The sequence below is a fragment of the Malurus melanocephalus genome, unplaced genomic scaffold (assembly GCF_030028575.1).
Source record: "Malurus melanocephalus ecotype Western Australia unplaced genomic scaffold, MMel_1.1 scaffold_129, whole genome shotgun sequence".
Taxonomy (NCBI): Eukaryota; Metazoa; Chordata; class Aves; order Passeriformes; family Maluridae; genus Malurus; species Malurus melanocephalus.
The window spans coordinates 729,351-749,237 of NW_026623361.1; the positions used below are offsets into that span (position 1 = coordinate 729,351).

At 39.3% G+C, this 19,887-nt stretch overlaps 1 protein-coding gene across 7 annotated transcripts in view; it reads right to left on the reverse strand.

The window, feature by feature from the left end:
* CCDC88C (coiled-coil domain containing 88C) overlaps positions 1-19,887 on the reverse strand; it is a 95,757-nt gene that overhangs the window by 9,318 nt on the left and 66,552 nt on the right. For 4 of the 7 annotated variants that reach the window (XM_057370602.1, XM_057370601.1, XM_057370605.1 and 1 more), the window contains 12 exons: positions 19,157-19,294; positions 16,670-17,740; positions 14,403-14,530; positions 13,392-13,533; positions 12,599-12,787; positions 12,055-12,216; positions 10,660-10,937; positions 5,797-5,940; positions 4,482-4,668; positions 4,102-4,247; positions 2,800-2,889; positions 1,782-2,023 (listed from right to left, as the gene is read on the reverse strand). In XM_057370602.1, the coding sequence (XP_057226585.1) occupies positions 1,782-2,023; positions 2,800-2,889; positions 4,102-4,247; positions 4,482-4,668; positions 5,797-5,940; positions 10,660-10,937; positions 12,055-12,216; positions 12,599-12,787; positions 13,392-13,533; positions 14,403-14,530; positions 16,670-17,740; positions 19,157-19,294 (2,917 nt within the window). Of the gene's footprint in view, positions 234-1,781; positions 2,024-2,799; positions 2,890-4,101; positions 4,248-4,481; positions 4,669-5,796; positions 5,941-10,659; positions 10,938-12,054; positions 12,217-12,598; positions 12,788-13,391; positions 13,534-14,402; positions 14,531-16,669; positions 17,741-19,156; positions 19,295-19,887 lie in introns of all 7 variants that reach the window. The other 3 variants (XM_057370608.1, XM_057370604.1, XM_057370607.1) reach the window with 3 other exon arrangements.

Here is a 19,887-nt window from a genome sequence, read left to right on the forward strand (position 1 = left end):
TTTTTTTTTTTTAATATTTGTCAGAAATAAATGAAGATAAATGCTACAGAGAAACTATTAGAAAACTCCCAGTTCCGGGAAAGAAAGAGTTTCATTAGGAGAGGATGGGATGTCGGAAGAAGACCAGAACCGGAGCCGATTAGAGAAAGACTGATGATTCGATGGAGACTTAGGAGACTTTTCTTTATCCTTGTTTTTGCTTCTCAAAAAGGCAATCTTTTTGCGCTGTGCAGCTAAATTGTTATCACCCAGGTATCCCAAAAAGAAGAAGAAAAAAAAAAAAGTAAAAAAAAAAGCCTTATAAATAAAACTTAAAATGTCTTAACACAGATTAAAGACTACGCAACCAGTAAAAACGAAAAAGGCTAAACAATGACTAACACCTGTTATGGAGGATTGATGAATTCATAACCAAACATAGCTAATCTGAGTCAGATTAAGGCATAGATGAACAYATACACACAATATTTAAGCAAGTCCACTAAGAAATTATCGTTAGATCATTCAAAATTTTTTACTTAACATTTTAAAATAARATAGGTGTACATGTTACTCAGTGGTAACACAAATTTCCTAGATGCCTTCTAGGCTTTAGTATCGATCTCCATCTCCACGTAAGTGTCTTTCACATAACATTAAAACGAATGAAGCCCCAGAGTTTCTCGTATCTCTGGCACTCCATAAGGGCCTTGTTCCGTGGAAAYCCCACCCCAGCTTCCCATGTTGAACTTCGGATGCACTTAACATCTCCTGGAATCATATGGATGATCTTATTCCATAAAACATCTGTGTTTATTCTAAGTGAATAAATGACCTCCAAGAATTAGACTGGATAATAGGTTTTACCCAATCAAAACAAAACCTTCAAGACAGACAGACACTTGCAGTAGTTTATAATAGGAGTTCTACTTTTCTCACCTGCTCCCCCTTCTGTTTCTGACCCCCCAGCATGGGAAGACAGGAATTATTACTCAAGAATTAATTTCAAAATTGCTTTTGGAAAAGTATTCCTGGAGTTCAAGCATCTATACATAGAAGCTGACAGAAAGCTTCAGACATATATATTACCTTTAATAAGGATAAAGAGTATTTATTTTGAGGAATTTTCCTTTAAATTTACCATAATTAGGAACGCCTGAATTACTGCATAAACTAACTAAACAGAAAATCATTCCATCTTCTTTACATACGCCCTAGTGTTGCAAAAAAAATTCATCATTTTACACGAAGAAATTCCTGGTTTAATTCCACATCAAACACATGGTATTGTCCTCCAAAACTACCAGGTTATGATAAACTGGTTCTTTACGATTAATGGGTTATTTGTTCTGCACGTGCACCACCTGCTGGCAGTGGCTCTCAGCCAGCTCATGCCCCTCAAAGGGCAGCCTCTCCTGAACACACGCTRTTCCATGATTCAGCTTGAAACCGATTTGTTGCAAAACCCCAGTAAATGAAGTATTTGAACCAATACACATCTAGGCAAACCATGAAATTTTATGAAGAACTGAAGGGAGAAGTAGTAGATAAATGGAAGAAAACGAACTAAACCAAACTAAACCCAGTACTTTCTAGAGTTCATTTAAATTTCTAGTTTTTTTACGCATACTAGAGCTTTTATTGTGCTTAAAAAAAAAAACAAACAAAATCAAACCCAAAACGAACCAAACGTAAAAAAACCCAAAACAAAGAAAAGGACTGAACATTAACATAGCCTATATATTAAATATTTTTTTTTTAAATAAAACTCAGCTCATGAATTTAGGATGGGCATTCCTTACCTTTGTTTGAAGAACCCCCAGGGTTCTCTCTCTCTTCCACAGGGTTTGACCCTTGAGAGGTATTATCCTGAGCCTCATGTTGATGTTTCAATTTTTGGGAGGCAGACGGAGAGTTCACCGTCTCTGGGGATTCAGAATGCCATGTGGGGCTTTCTGCTGCTGGTTTCAACCGCTCCCTTGGAGTCTCCTTCTTTGGCTTGATTAATTTGACTAAGGCTCTGGCTCCAATCCAGGGGTTTTTCCTGATAAAGCAGGTTTGGTGAATGGAATTCAGAAAATGCTACAAGAAATACTCCCCTAGGAAGGTAACAGCTGAGTTAAAGCCATCAAGCTATCCTACATTCTTATTTGTTTACTGTCATGAATTGGCTCAAAAAATGCAGCACGAATTTCACACACTTGAGATCCATTTCTCTACTAAAATCAAAATTACTTTTACAGAAATATTTCTTCAGCATGAGAAATGTGAGAAAGACAACTGTTCCCTCTGCTAGAAATCTAAACTACACATATGGACCCACATAAGACATTCTTACAGTGTGAAAAACTCCACTATAGGAACAGATTGAGGAGGAAATAAATGAAAACTGCTTTGAAGCCTCTTTGCTAAGGTTATCAGTCAGAACTATGTATGGTGGAATTAGCTTGGCTCATTTTTGTTGTTCTCAACATAATTTTTAAGTCCTTTCTTTCCAACAGATTRCTTATCCCTTGCGTTTGAAAGAGCAGCTCTGAAAGCTCCTAGTGCTGCTTAGTCACCATACTGGGAACAAAGGTGGCCCTTTCCCAAATAATTTTGTTTCAGATTCCTGTATTAATACAGAGGAACCCACACAAAACCCTACGCTCTACATTAACACAACCTGCTGCTTCAGGGAATAGCTTGCAGAGTGAGAGTGAAGAGACAAGATGACACCACCCTTACTACAGATAAAGTTTCTGTTATCCCCAGTCATAGAAAGCCCTTTCTTGCCCACACAGATCTGTACAGCAGAACTGAACCCATGTCAGGACTTACTTTTTTGGAGCAGGATCATAGAACTTGTACTGATCCATTATCTTCTCTTCAAGTTTTTCCTTGTGTCTCCTTAATGCGTTCAATTTATCACTGTCAGGGGGAAAAGCATATTCTGAATCATCTGTATGCAATAAGGCATARTCATGAAAATGAACACCGGAAGCCATCAAGAGAGGAAAGAGACCAAAATATCTTCCTATCCCAAACCTTCAGAATCCCACTGAACTCATTCACAGTCTGTTTGGAGAGGGCAAATGCAAAAGCCTACTTATCTTGCTGATGGGTGATTTTTGTGCAATAAGCATAAAAGATGGAAGAACAACAGTAGATGGTGGTGCTAGATTACTAATACAATACCTCAGGCAGAGTTAGTTTGGTGGGTGTTAAGGTTAACTGTATTTTTTACTCTTTATTTTATTAACCTACACAATGGAAGTTAGCAAATCTTATTTTCATTCAAGCAGTAGGCCAAATGTACCCCCATCACAGAACTGTCAAACACCAGGATAAACATATTAGMGTATATCTAGAACTGTATTTAGCCAATTTCAGCAATTTCTAACACTTCAACCATATAAACCAGTAATGCTAAAAAGTTAACTCAGTAACTCCTGTATAATCCTGATGTGCTTAAACTAAAATTCTTTGGCTTAAGAACATTTTTCTTCCTTCTTTCGTATCTATTAAGTGACTGGTGAATTCACTGTAGTGAAAATAGGATTCTGTGTGAACGTATAGTATCTTTAAACAGGGTATGTCACTTCAGCGTGTCACCTTGTGCATGAAGGACACAGCAATGTACATTAATACCTGCATCCTTAAGAACAACACCAAAGCAGGTATTTCTTGAAATGCAAATGAGAGGAATACGTTTGCTATTATTCAGGAACACAAATATAAATTGACTCTCATAGGACTAAATTTTTGTTGCAACTTGACTGTTTTCCAAAATCTTAAAACTCTTTCTAGGCTTTCCAAACCTCATCTTCTTTGAGAAGTTCATTTGGTTTAGCATTCCATCTTTTCTAACTGAATTTTCCAYATAGGTTCATCTGTATTATCTGAAAAGAGCTATGCTTGACCAGGTGTTTCCTGAACATCCCTTTGCAGTAAGGTAATGTGAAAGCATTTTTTGCCTTCTCCCATTACACTTATTTCATTCCAAACATCCCCTTTTCCAACAGCTATGAAGCAGAACAAGCATTCCACTGCCTGCTCTTCCAGTCCTGATAGATGGTTTGTATTCTGTATTTGTCTAGATTATTTTTTTAGGTTACACAATTCAAATCTCTTTTTTCTTACATGTACTGTTTCTGCTCTTCATGATACTGGTCCTTGCTCTCCATGTTCTGCTCCAAYAACATCTGATTCTGCTGGCTGAGCATCTGAATCTGACTCAGGAGATGATGGTTTTCTTCTTCTAGATTTCCTTTTAGACGCGACAGCAGCTGTCAAACAAGACAAATTAATCTTTCCTCAGCATCTGACTACCCTGGAGTGCACCACAATCAAGATAACACTATTGCATGGCAACCTAGGATACAAATCTATAAACTTCAACGTATAAGGGTGGTGTTTTTATATCATTTGGCATTCCATATATAGCATGTCAAATGCTTCACACAATGAATGTCAGCTCTCTAACGTAAATGCAGCAGTAGCTGCCAAGTACAGCTACTCACCTCACAGTGATTGTCCAGCTTGGTCAGAGAGATGTCCATGGATTGGTGCTGTTCTTTCAGCTCATCATAGCGTGCTTGCCAACGATTCAGCTCTAACTGAGAGTTGTTCAAGGCAGTTTTCAGCTCTTTAGTGTGTGAATGCAGCCCTTCATACTCTGCCTTTAGCTGGTTGTGCAAGAAATTCACCCTAAACATGAAGATGTCAGCAGGCTTATGAAGGACACTTCACAGAAACTACCTCACATTCAAAGACCATACCATCAGTTGGCAGCTCTCATTAAATCAAACACAGCTTCAAAGAGTAACTCCTAAGGACATCCTTATTCTAAGCATATAATAAAGTTTTATTAAGAAGTAGTGATAACATCAGAAAAAGTTTCAAATCTACAAAAGAATTGAAATGAAAATACATAAAAAATAAAACTGCTATTGCCTTTTAGATAAACTGAAAAGTATCTACAAATCATGAAGGCATAATATAACTAAATAAACAGAATCAGTTCTGTATCTGTTGACAGATAAGCCTGGTTCTCTGCCAGTCCTGCATCAACATCATGCAACATCTTTGTCCCTGAGAAAATGAGCTAGGAACAGCAAACTTGAGAAAACTTCTGCAGAGCTCTGCACATTTCTAAAGTACAGTTGTACAATTGTAACTCAACTTAGAATCTSATTTTAAAATGTGATTCAACCTGATATGGCTTTAATTTGATATGGTTTTGGCTTCTTATTTGTACCAAGTAGATTATCAAAACAGCTGTGTAGTATGAACAGTGGAAGGCTACAGGGAGGTTTTTGGGTGTGGCTCTCTAAAGGGGCTGTATCATGAGTTAATAGTTACCCCCTGATYAACAGTCTCTGAGACTGCTTTTAGTAACAGGAATGGCAGTTTTCTCTGGGCAGCAGAAAATAAACAGTGACAGCTATGAAATTATATGGTGTAAAAACCATAAATCAGTTCTCTTTAAGGTAAAAACCCAGGTATCATTTGAGGGGTGGGGCATTTGTAGCTCTGCCTAAAAGCAAATGCTTGAAAACAATTCATTACAGAAAACACTTGTGAACTGAACCAACCATGTGTGGAAGCTTATTTTGTATGAGCAAAGGTCCCACGTCTGAACCACCAAGTAATAGTACTGGCTGACGATACTCATGAAGTGGATGTGAGTCAAAATTACCAAATTAACAATACAGCAAAGGAGAAAAAAGAAAAGGCAAATTACRTTAAGGTATTTCAGACATACAGCAACACAACTGTATTTGGTACAACTGACTTTTAAATTATRTATATAAGAATTTAGCAAAGGTGCCATACCTGTCCAGTTCCTCCCTTAGCTTCTGATTTTCTCCAGTGGTTATTGCGTTTGATCTTCTCTCTTGCTGCAAAACCTCTCTCTCTGTTTTTAAAACTAATTCCAACTCCTCCAATTCTGCTTTGTGTTTCATTAAACTGTTGTATCTGCAAAAGGWGCAAGAGCATACCCTCAGCTTTCATTTAAACATTTTTCTTCCTCTGGGTTAAGATTTTCAATAGATAATATCACAAGGACCAGAAAGTTGGTGGTTTTTTTTCTGCCTGCTTAGTTTCATCCACGTTTATGTGGTTAAACTTCTACGAAAGCTGAAGAATTCCACACTATGCATGAAAATTCAACTTAACACTAAGCAGAGAGGACTTAAGGAAAAAAAAAAAAAAAGGCATTTTTTAGGCAAATTGGAACACAATTACCAGAATCTTACTTTAGCTCCAGATTCTGGTCACTTGGTAAAACCATGAGATTCTGCAGAATGAGTGGAAATAGCAACACTAAACTGGAATCCCAGTCACAAATAATTGACAGTAGCAAGTGACAAAAACCTAACAAGAAAGCAGCTGCCAAAAAGCAACAAGAAAGCAGTGCAGTGAGCAAGAGTTTTAGGTAACAACCTAATGCATATTAGGTTATGCACACAGGTAATACCATCCTGCACAGCTATGAATCTCCTGCATATTCCAGACAGCTGATGASGGGAGTATCAAGGAGTTGACAGAAAAACACCTTTAAAGCAGGGGCTGACTCACCTGCTTGAGTGGCTCTACTTGTTCACTAGTGAGAAARCCAAGAGCAAAACTGGTGTTCACATCCAGCCTTCTACTGTTATTTGGTTTATGTAACTTGTGCATAAACCATTCTGGGCAGGGAGATGGGTAGAAACAGAGGGCTGATGCCATCAACRGTGTCTTTAATTTTGATCTCTGGAATGGTAAAGTAACCCAAGTATGGAACAACTGCCCTGGCACAGACATAGATTAGGCAGGCTCAGCCTCCCTGAGCTGCTACACCACCTGCACTCAGAAAACGCTGCAAAGAACAAGGTGGATTGAGATCACTTCTCAAGGCAGCAAGCTGTTCCCAGATTTTTTTTTTTGTCTGGTGGTTTCTGTCAGAATCTGTGCCCATACAGACACTGCAGCAGAGGCCATTGGGGACACTGATGCAGTGAATGTCAGAAGTCATCAGCACATTTTTTGGTGACTGTGATAAAAGGGTATTGCCTCAAAATATCAGATACATCTCTGTCAGTAATGGAGAAATAATCTTCCAAACAATTTTAAAACATAATCTAAGGGGAAGATGCATCATTGCTTAAAAAGCTAAAGAGAACAAGCATCATTTTCCTGTGACTCTCATGCCAGCAGARATGAATGCAGAGCACAGTTACACTGCAGTCATGAAAACTTCAAAACAAAACCAAAACCAGCAGACAGCACCAAATACAGAGACTACTGCCAACTTGTTTTTCTTTCAGGCTACCATTCCCTTCATCCCAGGGTCAAATTACAGCCTGTCCCAAATTCCAATCCATTGAAGGGCCACACAGAAAAGTACCTGTCTCCCAGACAAAAGCTGCTTTATGCTATTCATTCCCAGTAACAGCAGTAGAGTTTAATTAACCTTATTTATTTGTTTTCTTCCTCCATTCAGCTCCGGGACATTTCAAATTCAATGTCCATACAACAAATGGAAGAACCTGAAAGCAGAGGGAAGTTTCACATCCAGCTCCAAGAAGCATTTTAGACAGACCATGTGCCAATCCAGAGTCTGAGAAGACAAACTCCACAGTCAGTCCTTTGGCACAGATTACCATGTCTGCCTCTGCAGACACTGTGCTGTAAATTCTTTTGCTGTCTCTGTATGATAGGGCTACTCTGTTCATTTTTATCCAAGCAGTCTATGTTTTCAAGAGGGCTCCTCAGAGAGAGGCAGAATACTGCTCCAGTGTCACCAGCCAGGCCCAACACCACATGCTGCTACATTTGAGTCTGAGGMAGACCACAGCTGCTCCCTAGCTATTAGGTGAAAGGTAAGAAAGAGGGGACTGTCTGCAAAAATGGAAATGATCCTGCATGTCAAGAGACCTAATGAAATCCTCAGACAGAATTTTCTTTTACTACAGATTCAGCCTGGAGTCTACAATTTGGGCACAATCTGTGCAACCTGACAAACTCTACCACCAGGGCCCAGGTTATCCTTCCTGTAGACTATTCAACACTCATATTCATTTAAATTTTTAAGGCATCAGGCTCTTGGACTGAAGGGTTTTAAGAGGATTTTCTTATATATGCATATATAATTTATTTTGGATTCTATCACAATCCATTCCTAGGATTGAACAATCATATTCCACTTTACTCCTTTTTGGCTTTCATTTTTTCTGCTGCTTTTTCAGGAAAAATACTATGGGTAGGTATTTGTGACTGAGACAACTTTCAAAATTCTCAGCTATGATAAAAAGYGTGTGCCAAAAGGAACTCAGAAAAATAATTACCAGGCAGCACAGGCAACATAATAATACAACTCCCTGCAATCCCTCCACAGCAGGGATTCTTTTTCCTGCGTCGCCGCAGGATTAGACTTCTCCAGACTAAGCCACAAAGAAATGTTCAGGGATCTGTTAATCAATTGTAGCTAGAAAGTTATTACCTTCCCTCAGTAACATGCAATATGTAAAGCAATTTTAAAAATGCAGAAGAAGAAGCCAGCCCTTCTATGTTCACCGAGACAGTCAGCCAGACACCACAAAGTCAAAAAACTGCTATTAATGGTAAATGACCCTACCATACTAACCCTCCTTTTCTTGCTAAGCCAAACCCACACACCTGTGGTTTGCTGGGCTATGACAGGCCATTACACTGCAGTTACACACAAGCCATTATTAAATCCCCACTGCAGTGTTAACACTGTGCAGATAGAACCAAGAGAGGTTTAATGAAGTTCGCTCTGGTGCAGAAAATATTCTGTGGTTAGAATGCAGCAGAGTGAACTCCACAAACCTTGGGGACCTTGGCTGTATACATGTTTTTGGGTGTGCACAACCTAACTAAAGTTGCTGTGTTTTTTTCTAGGCAAGCTGCAGTCATAGGTTTGTGCCGAAGTGTAAACCTGTCTTAAGCAAAAGAACTGTGATTACACTGTGATTACAGGGCTGTCACCAGCTGAGGAAAACCAATGACCTTGGAGTTGTGAGAAGCAAAACCCATCTCCTAAATAGCATACAAGAAAATCTCCTGCCACAGTGAGCAGCTCTGGGGAAAATTTAGCACGTGGTGCATTCTAGCTGAATTTGAAAGTGAAATATTCAGTCTTAGCAGTTAAATGCCTTAAAGCAGCATAAGTAAAGTTTTCTTACACCAGTTTTTCTAATGTTCTCCCCTCTGCTCCCTCAGCCAGTTAACTGCATAGCACATGATGGAGGGAGAACAAAACATGAACTGAAATAAAATTGCCTTGTGGCTTTTTTCCTGACAGCCAAATGGGCTCCTTGGAAAAGTCACCTTGGTAAGTGTTTTTTAAGACTGATCTGCTGGGGAGGATACTGCACTCTTAAAACTGCCAAACTCAATCTGTTTCGAATATAGAGAAGGCCACCATCTGCTCCCCTGCAACACCTCTCTCTAGCAGTTGCATCTCAGAAACAGAGTCCAAACTGTTAACGATTACAGTGGTGGTCCAAGCACTTACCTCTATAGATAACCTACTCTTTGAAAAACARGTTTTCCTTAGGTTAGAGCTGTTTAGTACTCACTAAGCAAAGAAAGAACACAGCAAACTGCTGTAACACACTGCAGTGTAGTAATCTCAAGCAAAGCCTGAATCAATGAGAACCATTAATCAGTCTGAGAGAGATTTGGTAAGCAGGAGCAGTGTCTGTGTAATCACTTACAGCTCATTTAGTCGACAGCCAAGCAGCTGTCCTGTCACACAGCCCCAGTGGAGATTTCAATCACAAAAGGTTTATTTCTGTACTTTATAAAAATCTACCACACATTGTATTTGCCAGCTCCTTAGTTTCTGGGAGAGAAAAGTTTAGCACCAGGTTTTCAGGCCACCATCAAGGATCACCAMTGAGTTGCTCTGACCCCAACTCATGATCTTGCACAGAAATCAAAAGCTAAATACAAGTGTTTTGAGAAAAATCACTGAAATGTATAAGAGAAGTTTTGAGAGGTAGGCAGAGCACCATTTATGTAGTAGTACATTATGTATATTATTCAACACATGCACCCTTGTCAGAAAATTACAGTGACTAGAGCCTACACAAGAAACAGATTACTGATTTCCTAATTCAACTAATTTTCTAATTCARCTGGAGGGCCTGAAGCAAAAGCTTTAGATTATGAGAACTACAAGAAAATAATATACCACTACCTCATAGCTAAGTCAATATAGCTTCCTYCAGAGAGCCTCCCTTGACATGACACGGATGCCACAAAGTTCAGTGATTGAAATTTCTCAAGATGCACACTACTTACACACAGGTAACTACCTAGGTGACCTGCAGACTTTATGACTACAAGAGACAGTAGAACTGGGAGCATCTTTTTAAGGCTGCGTGTTGTTACAGCATAAACCCTTAGATGTAGTAGAAGCATTTAAGCTACTTCTGACAAAAGCATCACCAAGATCCAAGCTCACATTTGCTAAATATCTCCAGARTCACCTCTGTTCTGCCACCTTTAGAGATCTAAATTCTAGAGAGCTTTGCAAATATTTTCWTCTAATGTTGTAATAGTAAGAATGACTAGGCACTTTTTCAGGGCAWCAACTCCGTAATTTCTGCTTGTAATTGGAGACATTTGTAAATTGTAAACATGGGCACATTCTGGTTATRCTATAGCCCTGAGCAGTGAGCGTACCTCTCACCCAGACCTTTGTGCTCCATATCCAGGGTTTTGTGTAATGTTTTCAAGCTGCTGTGCTGATTTATTAGCTTTTCATACTCCGTAGACTGCCGTTCATGCAGTGAAGCAAGGTGTTCATGGTCCTGAAGCAATGAGTCATACTCAGCTTTCAGCTGCTCCTTCTGTTTCAGTAGATTTTCATTTTCATTCTCCTTGGCTGTCTGCTGATTTTGGAGTAAAGCATTCTGGGCCATCAGTGAAGCACTCTGGGAGCTGAGAGTTGAATTTTCTACCTAAAGTTTCTCAAATAAAAATTAAGTATTACTTAATCGAATCTACTGGTACATACAAGGAACATTTTTTAGCAGCTTATATCCACATAGAGCTAGTCAAGAATGAATACAYAGCCTTGTAGACTTAAAACATCTATATACAATTTGGCATAATTTTGGTATTACTGCTGGGAGTATGCATCACATAAAGGCTGTCAACAGTATGAAAATTATCACAACCTCCAAACTGAAAAAAAAAAACAAACCTGTTATACCAGAAGCTCTTGAACCCAAAGACCAACATGATCTGGAATACAGACAACTCAACTGCATCTATGACAATCATGATCAAAGTCAAAAGCTACTCCATATTTGTGCACTAGTAATGAAAGCTTAAGTTCACCCAAACTCAAAAATATTAACTGCACTATTGCATATGTAAGCAGTACTCCTAACAAGTCTGGTTTCAGTATAGAATTGGTAAAATGATTTTTTATATTGCTAATCTAAGTAAATTACAGATGAGAAATACTTAAAGAGAAAAAATAAAACCCATCTCTGAACATGCAAGAGGAAAAGCTTGAAAAGTGAAAGTCACATTGGAAAAATAGAGCTGATCAGTCATCCTCTGAAACTGGTCTCTTTCTCAAACTAAGTTTATTTTTTTACATTCTAGTAATTTTTAAGAGCATCTTTTCCATTGGCAACTTYGGTATTTTGTCTGAAAGCCCAAAAACTGTGACTGGAACTCATTGCTACAATGCCTCTGGGGAGCTGACTTGCGTCCTCCTTCCATTTCTGCTAAGCTCTTTCACAGGCAGAAAAAAGCAAAGTTTTTTTATTTCAGAACTGCAGCTTCTAGAATAACACATCTGGATTCTGCTGACTGATTTTAACAAATTCTCGCTAAATAACCACCTTCTTGCAGAAGATAGGTACCAGATATTTACTACAGAGCCAATTTCCCTTCTAACTTGGAGAAATTCAGGCCTCAAACTGAAGCTCCACCTTCTGAGCCTCATCTTTACATCATCACAGCATCCAACCAACACAAATATTCCATTATTAGCTGTCATCTTCTCCACACCACTGTAATCAAATCCAACCTCCTTGCACTTAGGCACAAGGCTGCCCTGACCTGGAGTTTGGCTGTCTGTGTCTGCAGGGTGGTGTTGTGCTCTTGAAGGAAAGCATTTTGCTTCTGTAGTGTCAGGATCTGATTGTTGAAGGAGACATTCTGTGTTTCCAAATGCTTTAGTTGTTCCTTAAGCAGCTGCTTCTCAGTGTGCAGGGCTGCGTTCTGAAAGAGAGATGGCATTGAAACGGTGACAGGTAGAAAAGAAATAGCTGTTCTGATCATCTGGAGTCCTATCAAAGATCAGAACCAATTAGTGATGCCATTCTACAGCAAAGGCACAAAAACAAACTCTTCCCAGCATTAAATGAATGTAGGACATGTTACACACAGGATTAATCTCTGTGAAGATGGGACAAGATGGGTACAAGGCACATGGAACACTTAAGTCCCACGCAGTCCTAAGAGACTCCTAAGGAATTTGGTACACTTGGGTGCTCCAGAAAAGACACCAGATTCCTTTAAGCTCAAAAATCCAGTTTCCAGCAACCTACTCGTGAGCACAAGAGAAGTCTCATGAACAGAGAGGAAATAAGAGAAAGCTTACATTCCTTTCCAGTTCAATTGCTCTGTCCTTCAGTTTCAGCAGCTCTGTGGTAGCCTCTTGGTGCCCCGTTTCCAATTTCTCATTCATTTGCTGGTTGGGAATGAGCTGCTCTGCTGAATTCCTCAATAACTTCTGAGCATATTGCCCATCCTGTTGAGTCTGCTTAAGTGCATCAAAGTCCTTCCTCACCTGGAAAGCCAACAAGCAACAACCTTTAACATGGAGGGAACTGGGATTATACATTAACAATGATGGGATATGTCGCTCTTCCCTTGCACTGTACAGACTTTCAGAGGTTCAACAACCATTACCCTACTTCACAGATGGAAGCTGAGACACAGACAGGTGGAAGAATCCACATCTCTTGGCCTCCAGCCAGGTGCCTTTTGACTCAAGCTCACTGTCACCTAACAAACAGGCTGTTATTAGGTGAAATGTTTCAACTGCAGTCTTCCTCAGCCTATGTTTCCATTAAACAAAGCAGAAAAACACAGCCATGCCAATGAAAAAGCCATGAGAAAACAGAACTACAAAGAGCAATTATCCAAAAAAAMCCCTCCTGATGTGCCCCTAGCCCAACACCTTTTTATGAATTTTGTGTCATTATATAGAAAGGGACAAAAAAATAGGCAGGCCAGTGAAAAAGGGTTCTTGGGAAGCATATGTATAGGGAGGGCAGAGTGAAGAGCCAACAAGTTCTYAAAAAAAAATGAAACCCCAAACCAAAAAATCCCCAAACGTGTGAATGTGCAGAACTGCAATATGAAAAATTAAAATCCACTTAAGYTCTTACCATATTTAGATCATTCTGTAACTGCTGGTTCAAGTTCAGAAAGTCTTTCGCTTGAGCTTCCAGCATTGCAATTTTTTCCTCTTTCACAGCTAGTGTTGATTTTAGTGCTGATTCAGTTTTGCTTTCCAGAACCTTGTATTTTCTGAAAAATATGATAATAGCTTTCCAATGTCTGCYGCTAGGATATGAGCCACCATCGGAACAGCAGATTCATCTTCGCCCATTCCCAATTTCACTACATGTTGAATTCTATGTGCTTGCTTCTTCAGGAAATTATTTCCTCTACTGCTGTACTGCTACACATTACTGCTGATATATTATAGCTGGGGAACTCACTTTTGGAAAAGAAACCACCATGGTTCTACAGAAATATCAAAGTGTTACATAACTTGAAAGAAAATAGATTTTTCACTTTTTCCCATAATTACATTACAGAAATTTCTTCTCATGGCTCTTTTGTACATTCTTGACAAGGTGAAAAATCCCCAGTCTAAAGACTCCTACAAGGTGGGTCTGTTTCTCTAGGAAGGTCTAACCAAGAAGCCTATACACACACATAGGTTGTTGGGGTTTTCTTTGTTCATTGCAGGACTTACAAAACAATTCCTTGCAATCAGGTGTTTCTTACATCTATGTTTACATGAACAGGTATCTGGATTGCGAATTGCATGAAGCAATGACAGACACTATTTAATAGACACGAATCTTACTTGATAAAGAGAACACAAAGAAAAGTACACATTGAAATAGCTACCCAGCTACTCTGCTGGGGAGTACAGAGGAACTGTAGCAACACTGCTAGCATGAAGAAGAAAAGGTGCTTCTTCCTTCTACCCAAGAAAATGTTTTGCGAAACATACAGTATGCTGCCAAGCTTGTCTCAGAAAAATGTGGTTTATGTCCAAATTTTWAAGGGTAATGGCAAGGAGACAGATTAGAACCAAAAAGAAGGGCAAAGAGCTTCAGCTACACTGAGTCAAAAGAATGACCARAAGAGCTCAGTTTTCTTACGTGTCATCATTGCCATTATCATCCTCCAGCAGCAGCTCTTTGCTCAATCCCATCTTCTCCAGCTCCTGGCTCAGTTTGTCCAGCTCACTAGACAACTTTTGACTCTTCAGCTTCTCCAGGACCAAATCCTGAAACAGCATTAACACGATTGGTTGCTATGTAGAGTGGTGATAATTATCCAGSACTATATATTTTATTAAGAGTACTGAAAATGTTGGATGAAATCCTAGTTTCAAGTARATCAGCTAAAATTATTCATCAGACAGTGGAGTGCAGAATTAAACTGATTACTTTTATTTATAAGTCACTTGAAAGAAAACTGTAGAATGTGTCTTTTGGCCTTTGTCTCACTGTACTGAACTACTTCTGCCAATGCTGGCACTGTGCCTGCCTGCTGAAAAAGGGAATGTGTACAGGCCAGGAGACACCACCCCATCTCTGTGCCACACAGGGATGTGTGCAGGGCAGGGGACACCAGCAGAGGGAGTTCCCATCTCTCAGCTAGGAAAARAAGCCCTGCCAGCTTTTTGGAATGCACAAAGAGGAGCAACAGGACTTCAGTATGGAAGTTTCCTAAGCTATTATGGCTATGATGGTATCACCAAGAGACCTGGTAACAGGGTCAATGGTGAATAATGCACTGAGTTTCTGACACACAGTAAATTACTGCCCAAAATTAAAAACGTGTAACTACTTTGTAGTGTAAAAGATGGAACAGCTCTGGACACTAGAGCTTGGTCACTTATTCTGGTAACTACTGATGCAGCCCGGCTTCATTTAGGTTTCTTTGGGAAGAAACTTAAGCAGAACCTGGCAAGGAAGTCACACAAGGAGATACTTGATGGTGCTGTACCAGAAGGTGTATTGGAACAATGCTTTGCTGTTATGCCAGTGGTCTGTGTGGAAATGGCCTGGGGAGACATAATGTCAGCCTGCATTTCTAAAAGGGATGAATTATTTTTGATGCATAGTTAAATGCAAAGATCCTCACCATTTAAAATTCTCTGAAATACAAACACACCACAGAGATCTACATTGCTCATGTTTCTGCTAGAAGTTTTCTCAACACAAGAAGAACTAAAAAGTAACTGAAGCCCTTTAAGAAAAAAAAAAWTCCAAATATCAAACAAGCAATAGAATTTTATTAAAATATTTTTTAAACTATAGGTATTCCATGGTCCTCTGATACCACAAATTTAGCCATGAATTCACTCACATGGCAAGGGAAAAAACATATGGTCTAGGACAGTGCTGGCCCAGTGGTCTGTAAATAGATCCCTTCAACACCCTTGAAYTCCTCCTGCAGAATCTATAGAAAATAACTAAGGAAAAGAAGATGAGCTACTATATGGATCTGCACCACTGGAAACCTGTAAAAGTCTGAGAACAGAAAGATTAAAAAAAGAGCCTTCTCAGAAATGATATTACTTTATTTATTTTTAAGGAAAGTTGGATAGAAACATTTCAAAAACTGAAATAAAACTAAACCTTAAAATACGTGACTGCTTACTGTATGGTCTTGCTGAACTTAKGTATTTCACGGAGCTACTGCAGCACAACCCTTTTTCCTTTTAATGCTATTTCACAGGAAATCCTGTTTCTGGCAGGACAACAGCATGGAGAGCAAGTTGCAATAACCTGAATCTGCTCACAGGCCACTTGTAAGAGCGTCAGGCTCTCGCAYACACATTCTCAGACTGCAAATGTCCTAATGCTTGGTGCAGGGAGGGATCACTGCTGCTTAGCATGCTCTCATTCAGCGGGGAAGCTTTTGGGGAAAGATGCTCTATGATAGCTGTAAAGCAAAATCTTGGTGCAGCTCTTATTGAAAGGTTTAGGTTGGTCATCTGGGATGGTTTTGTCTGTTTCAGAATAGGGATGTCAATGTATCCTAAGCAAGAACTCTAATTCTATACCAGTCAATCTCTTCTGCTGGAGCTCTCATGTTAGTGAATACTGTCATGGTCATYGTGTTAGAGAAAGTATCATAGTCTTTGGCTTACAGGCACCACATAGGAGCCGTTTTAAAATCTTATTCTGCATGAAAAAAAAGAGGTAATTTTGTGACTGTATTGTGGACACAAAGCGGAACACTTTATAAATGCACCATGTACGGGTTTTGGCACATTCCACTTTCCAAGGCAACACTTTCAAGTGACAGGTATTAATGCAGTGAAGATCTCCTTGTGGGACACATATCTCCCTTCAGTACTTCACCGAGCTGAAAAAAACCAGCAGCATATAACCCGTCAAATTATTCTGCTTACCTCTCTCAGTGTAGCTAGTGTTCTCTTATCAATTGTAACTTGCTTTAGGAGGTCTTTATTGTTCTTTTCAAACTCCTTCAGTTTATTAGATGAATCTCTGAATCGAGCAATTTCCTTTTCTAGTGTCTTATTCTCCTTCTCAGCAAGTGCCAATTTTAATTTACTGTCATCCAAACTAGCATCTTGCAACTCTACTTGCTGCCAAAGCCTTTTTGTTTCTTTCTCTAGCATCTTTTTGTCTTTTTCAAGCTGAGACACTTCTTGTTCTAGGACTTTGTTTTCCTTTTCTAACCTCTCTAGCCGTTTGGCAGAAACCTTTAGCTCCTCCAGGTTCCTCTGGAGGACCTGATTTTCATTCTCCATTCCTTGAACTTCTTTTTCTAATTCCTGGATCTTTTTACTGCTGTTCTCCACAATCTGCTGAAGTCTTTGGTTTTCAGARTTGACACTCTGATAGCTTAGCTCCAGCCTCTCTGATTTCTTGTTCATTGCTTTTAACATTTCCACATTCTTTCTTAAGTCCTCTTTCTCCCTCTCCAAATCTTTATTTTCTGCTTCTATTTGTGCCATTTTTGTGCTAGTAAATCTCATGGTCTCTACCACTCTTCTAAGCTCCAGATTTTCTTCATCCAATTGCTTGTTGTCCCTTTCCAGGTCCCCAAGCCGGATGGAAATATTTTGTAATGTGTCCAAGGATTTTCTTAGTTTCCTATTTTCCACTTCCAGATCCCCATTCTCCTGCTCAAGAACTTCCACTTTTTCTGTCACTATTTTCATCACTGCTGCCTTTTTTGTGAGCTGTTCATTCTCCCTCTCCAGCCGGTGGAGCTCTTTTTCCATTTCTTCCACTCTTTCCACTTTTTCTCTAACCTGGTCAAAATCCTTCTGCAATTGTTTCTTCTCAAATTCCAGCTTGCTCAACTTGCTGCTCGTCTCAGTAACTGTTTCATGAAGGATTTTGTTCTCTTTTTCAATATCTTTCACTCTTGCCTCGCTGCTCACTTGTGATCTTTGTCTCAGAGATAAGACAACTTGATTAAGGTGATCATTTTCTTGTTTAAGGTCCTTTATCTACATGAACAGTTGTGCAAATGTTATTCATCAACCTTACAAGTGCAGTACAAATTAGCTCTAAAGCAGACAGGTGATTGTTAACAAAATTCTATCAATGTAATTCAAGACAAATTTCTCAGCAAATTACTATAACCAAGAACCCAAACTAYTGAAAAAATTGTTACCTCTGATAACCCATATTTTTAATAAACTAAAAATGGTGCTACATTCCTGGTACCATCCAAGAAGGCTGAGACAGAAGGAGAAAGTRGACTGAGAACCTTCAGAGAACACCTTGGAGAAGATGCTTGGTTACAAATCATTCCTAATACACAGTATCTCTCTGTCTAGATTTACCTTTATCTTTGGCATCCAAAGACTGACATTATCTCTGTTAAGATGTCAGAAAGCTCAGAATGCTTGAAAACGTAGAGCAGTTACAGATGTCATTAAAGACACATTTTCCGTAAGGACAGTACACTTACCATTGGTTAAATTTTCAGCTGCAATTTAGACTACAATTTGCATTTGAACCTTATACTAGACAACATCCACAYAAATCAAAAGGGTCTAGACTTGAAGAAAAATCACAAACTGCCCTTTTCTAGCAATTGAGAATAATTCCGGTTTTACTTCCTGCTCTGCCTTCAAACCATTATCTCCTGCCACAAATAGTCTGTATTTGTTCTGACAGAAATGTAGTACTTCATTGGTAAAGTGCAGTTTTCCAGGGAGMAGTCTGGATAAAAATCCTTCAAGATGAAAAGCACCACACAAACAAGACATTTTGCTATTTAATTTTCACCTCATAAAAACGTAAATTTTAATACAGGTTGAGAATATTCAGACCAGTCTCTAATGACCTGTGTCTGTATTTTTTTCATTTGTCAAATTAGCGCAGATGATTCCTGCACAAACCTGTAAAAGCAGAGTTTCCAGGCATTGCACATGAACTGCAACACGCGGTAAAAGCTGAAGAGCATTTAAAACATCAATCCAGAAAACATAAATGCTTTCTCAGCATCTTTCTTAAATAGTGCAAAAAAGGCTGGGTGGCTAAAAAACCTCAACCAAACCTATCACACCATATAGGTGGCAGAAGACCAATCCCCRAGCAATAAAATGGGGATTTATTTATACTGAAACCAGTATTATTCCATTTAGTAAGATCCAAGTGCTTTTTTCCCTCAAAGACGAATGTCTGTCCATATAACAGCCTGAAGATCCCCTTATGGTAACAAGAACAGAAATCAGCAAAACATGCTGGGCTTTTACACCTGAGAAAGCCTTTAACCTAGATTTGAACAAGTTCATCCTGCACTTAATAGCTCTTAAATTGCCTTATCTCCCTGAGAGAACCAGATGCTCTAAATGGCATCACTAAATTACCATTACTGAGCACATGTTGTTATATTACATTTGAGAAGTTGGCACCTGTCTGTCTTTGTCAGCTTTTAGAGTCTCCATGACAACTTGTAGCTGCTCTTTATCTTTTATCAGCTCCTCACTCAAGGTTTCCAAATCTTGATTGCTTTGCTTCTCTTTTTCAATCTGATTTTGCAACTTCTCAATCTGTGTGGAGAGAACACACCAAATCACATCGGCCACAGCTTAACACAAGGACTGTTTGCACTTCAAGTAATTTTGAAGACCACAGAGAAATGAAATGGGGACCACAGCTGAAAGATTAAATCCTTCTTTTCTGCAGTTTGCCAGTCTCGGAGGAGGAAATGGACTGTCTGTTTTTTCTCACAATGCCAAGAACCTTCTTCATACCTTTTAAGATCAGAGCATATAAAGCACAGCAGTTAAGAAATGCTTAGTTCACCTGCCTGCTGAACGCCCTGTTGTGCTCCTGTCAGCAGTGATTAAGTTTCTGGTGCTCCCTTTCATGAGGAACTTGCCTCCTCCTACCCTCTCCATCCATCCACTGGTGGTGTTGTTCCACTAGTGAATGCAGACAAAGTTATTAAGACACTTCAGTGAGCAACAGCATTAAAAAGCCCAAACCACCAACCCAAAGCAGGAACAGAGGTAAAGCACTAAAGCACTGGAGTGACCAAGTTTACCATCCCGCTCCCTGTGCTCTGCTGGCCCTCTTTTCCCCAGCAGGCAACAATACTGGACTTGAAAGATTACTGAAAAAGGCTCCAGTCCTACATTGA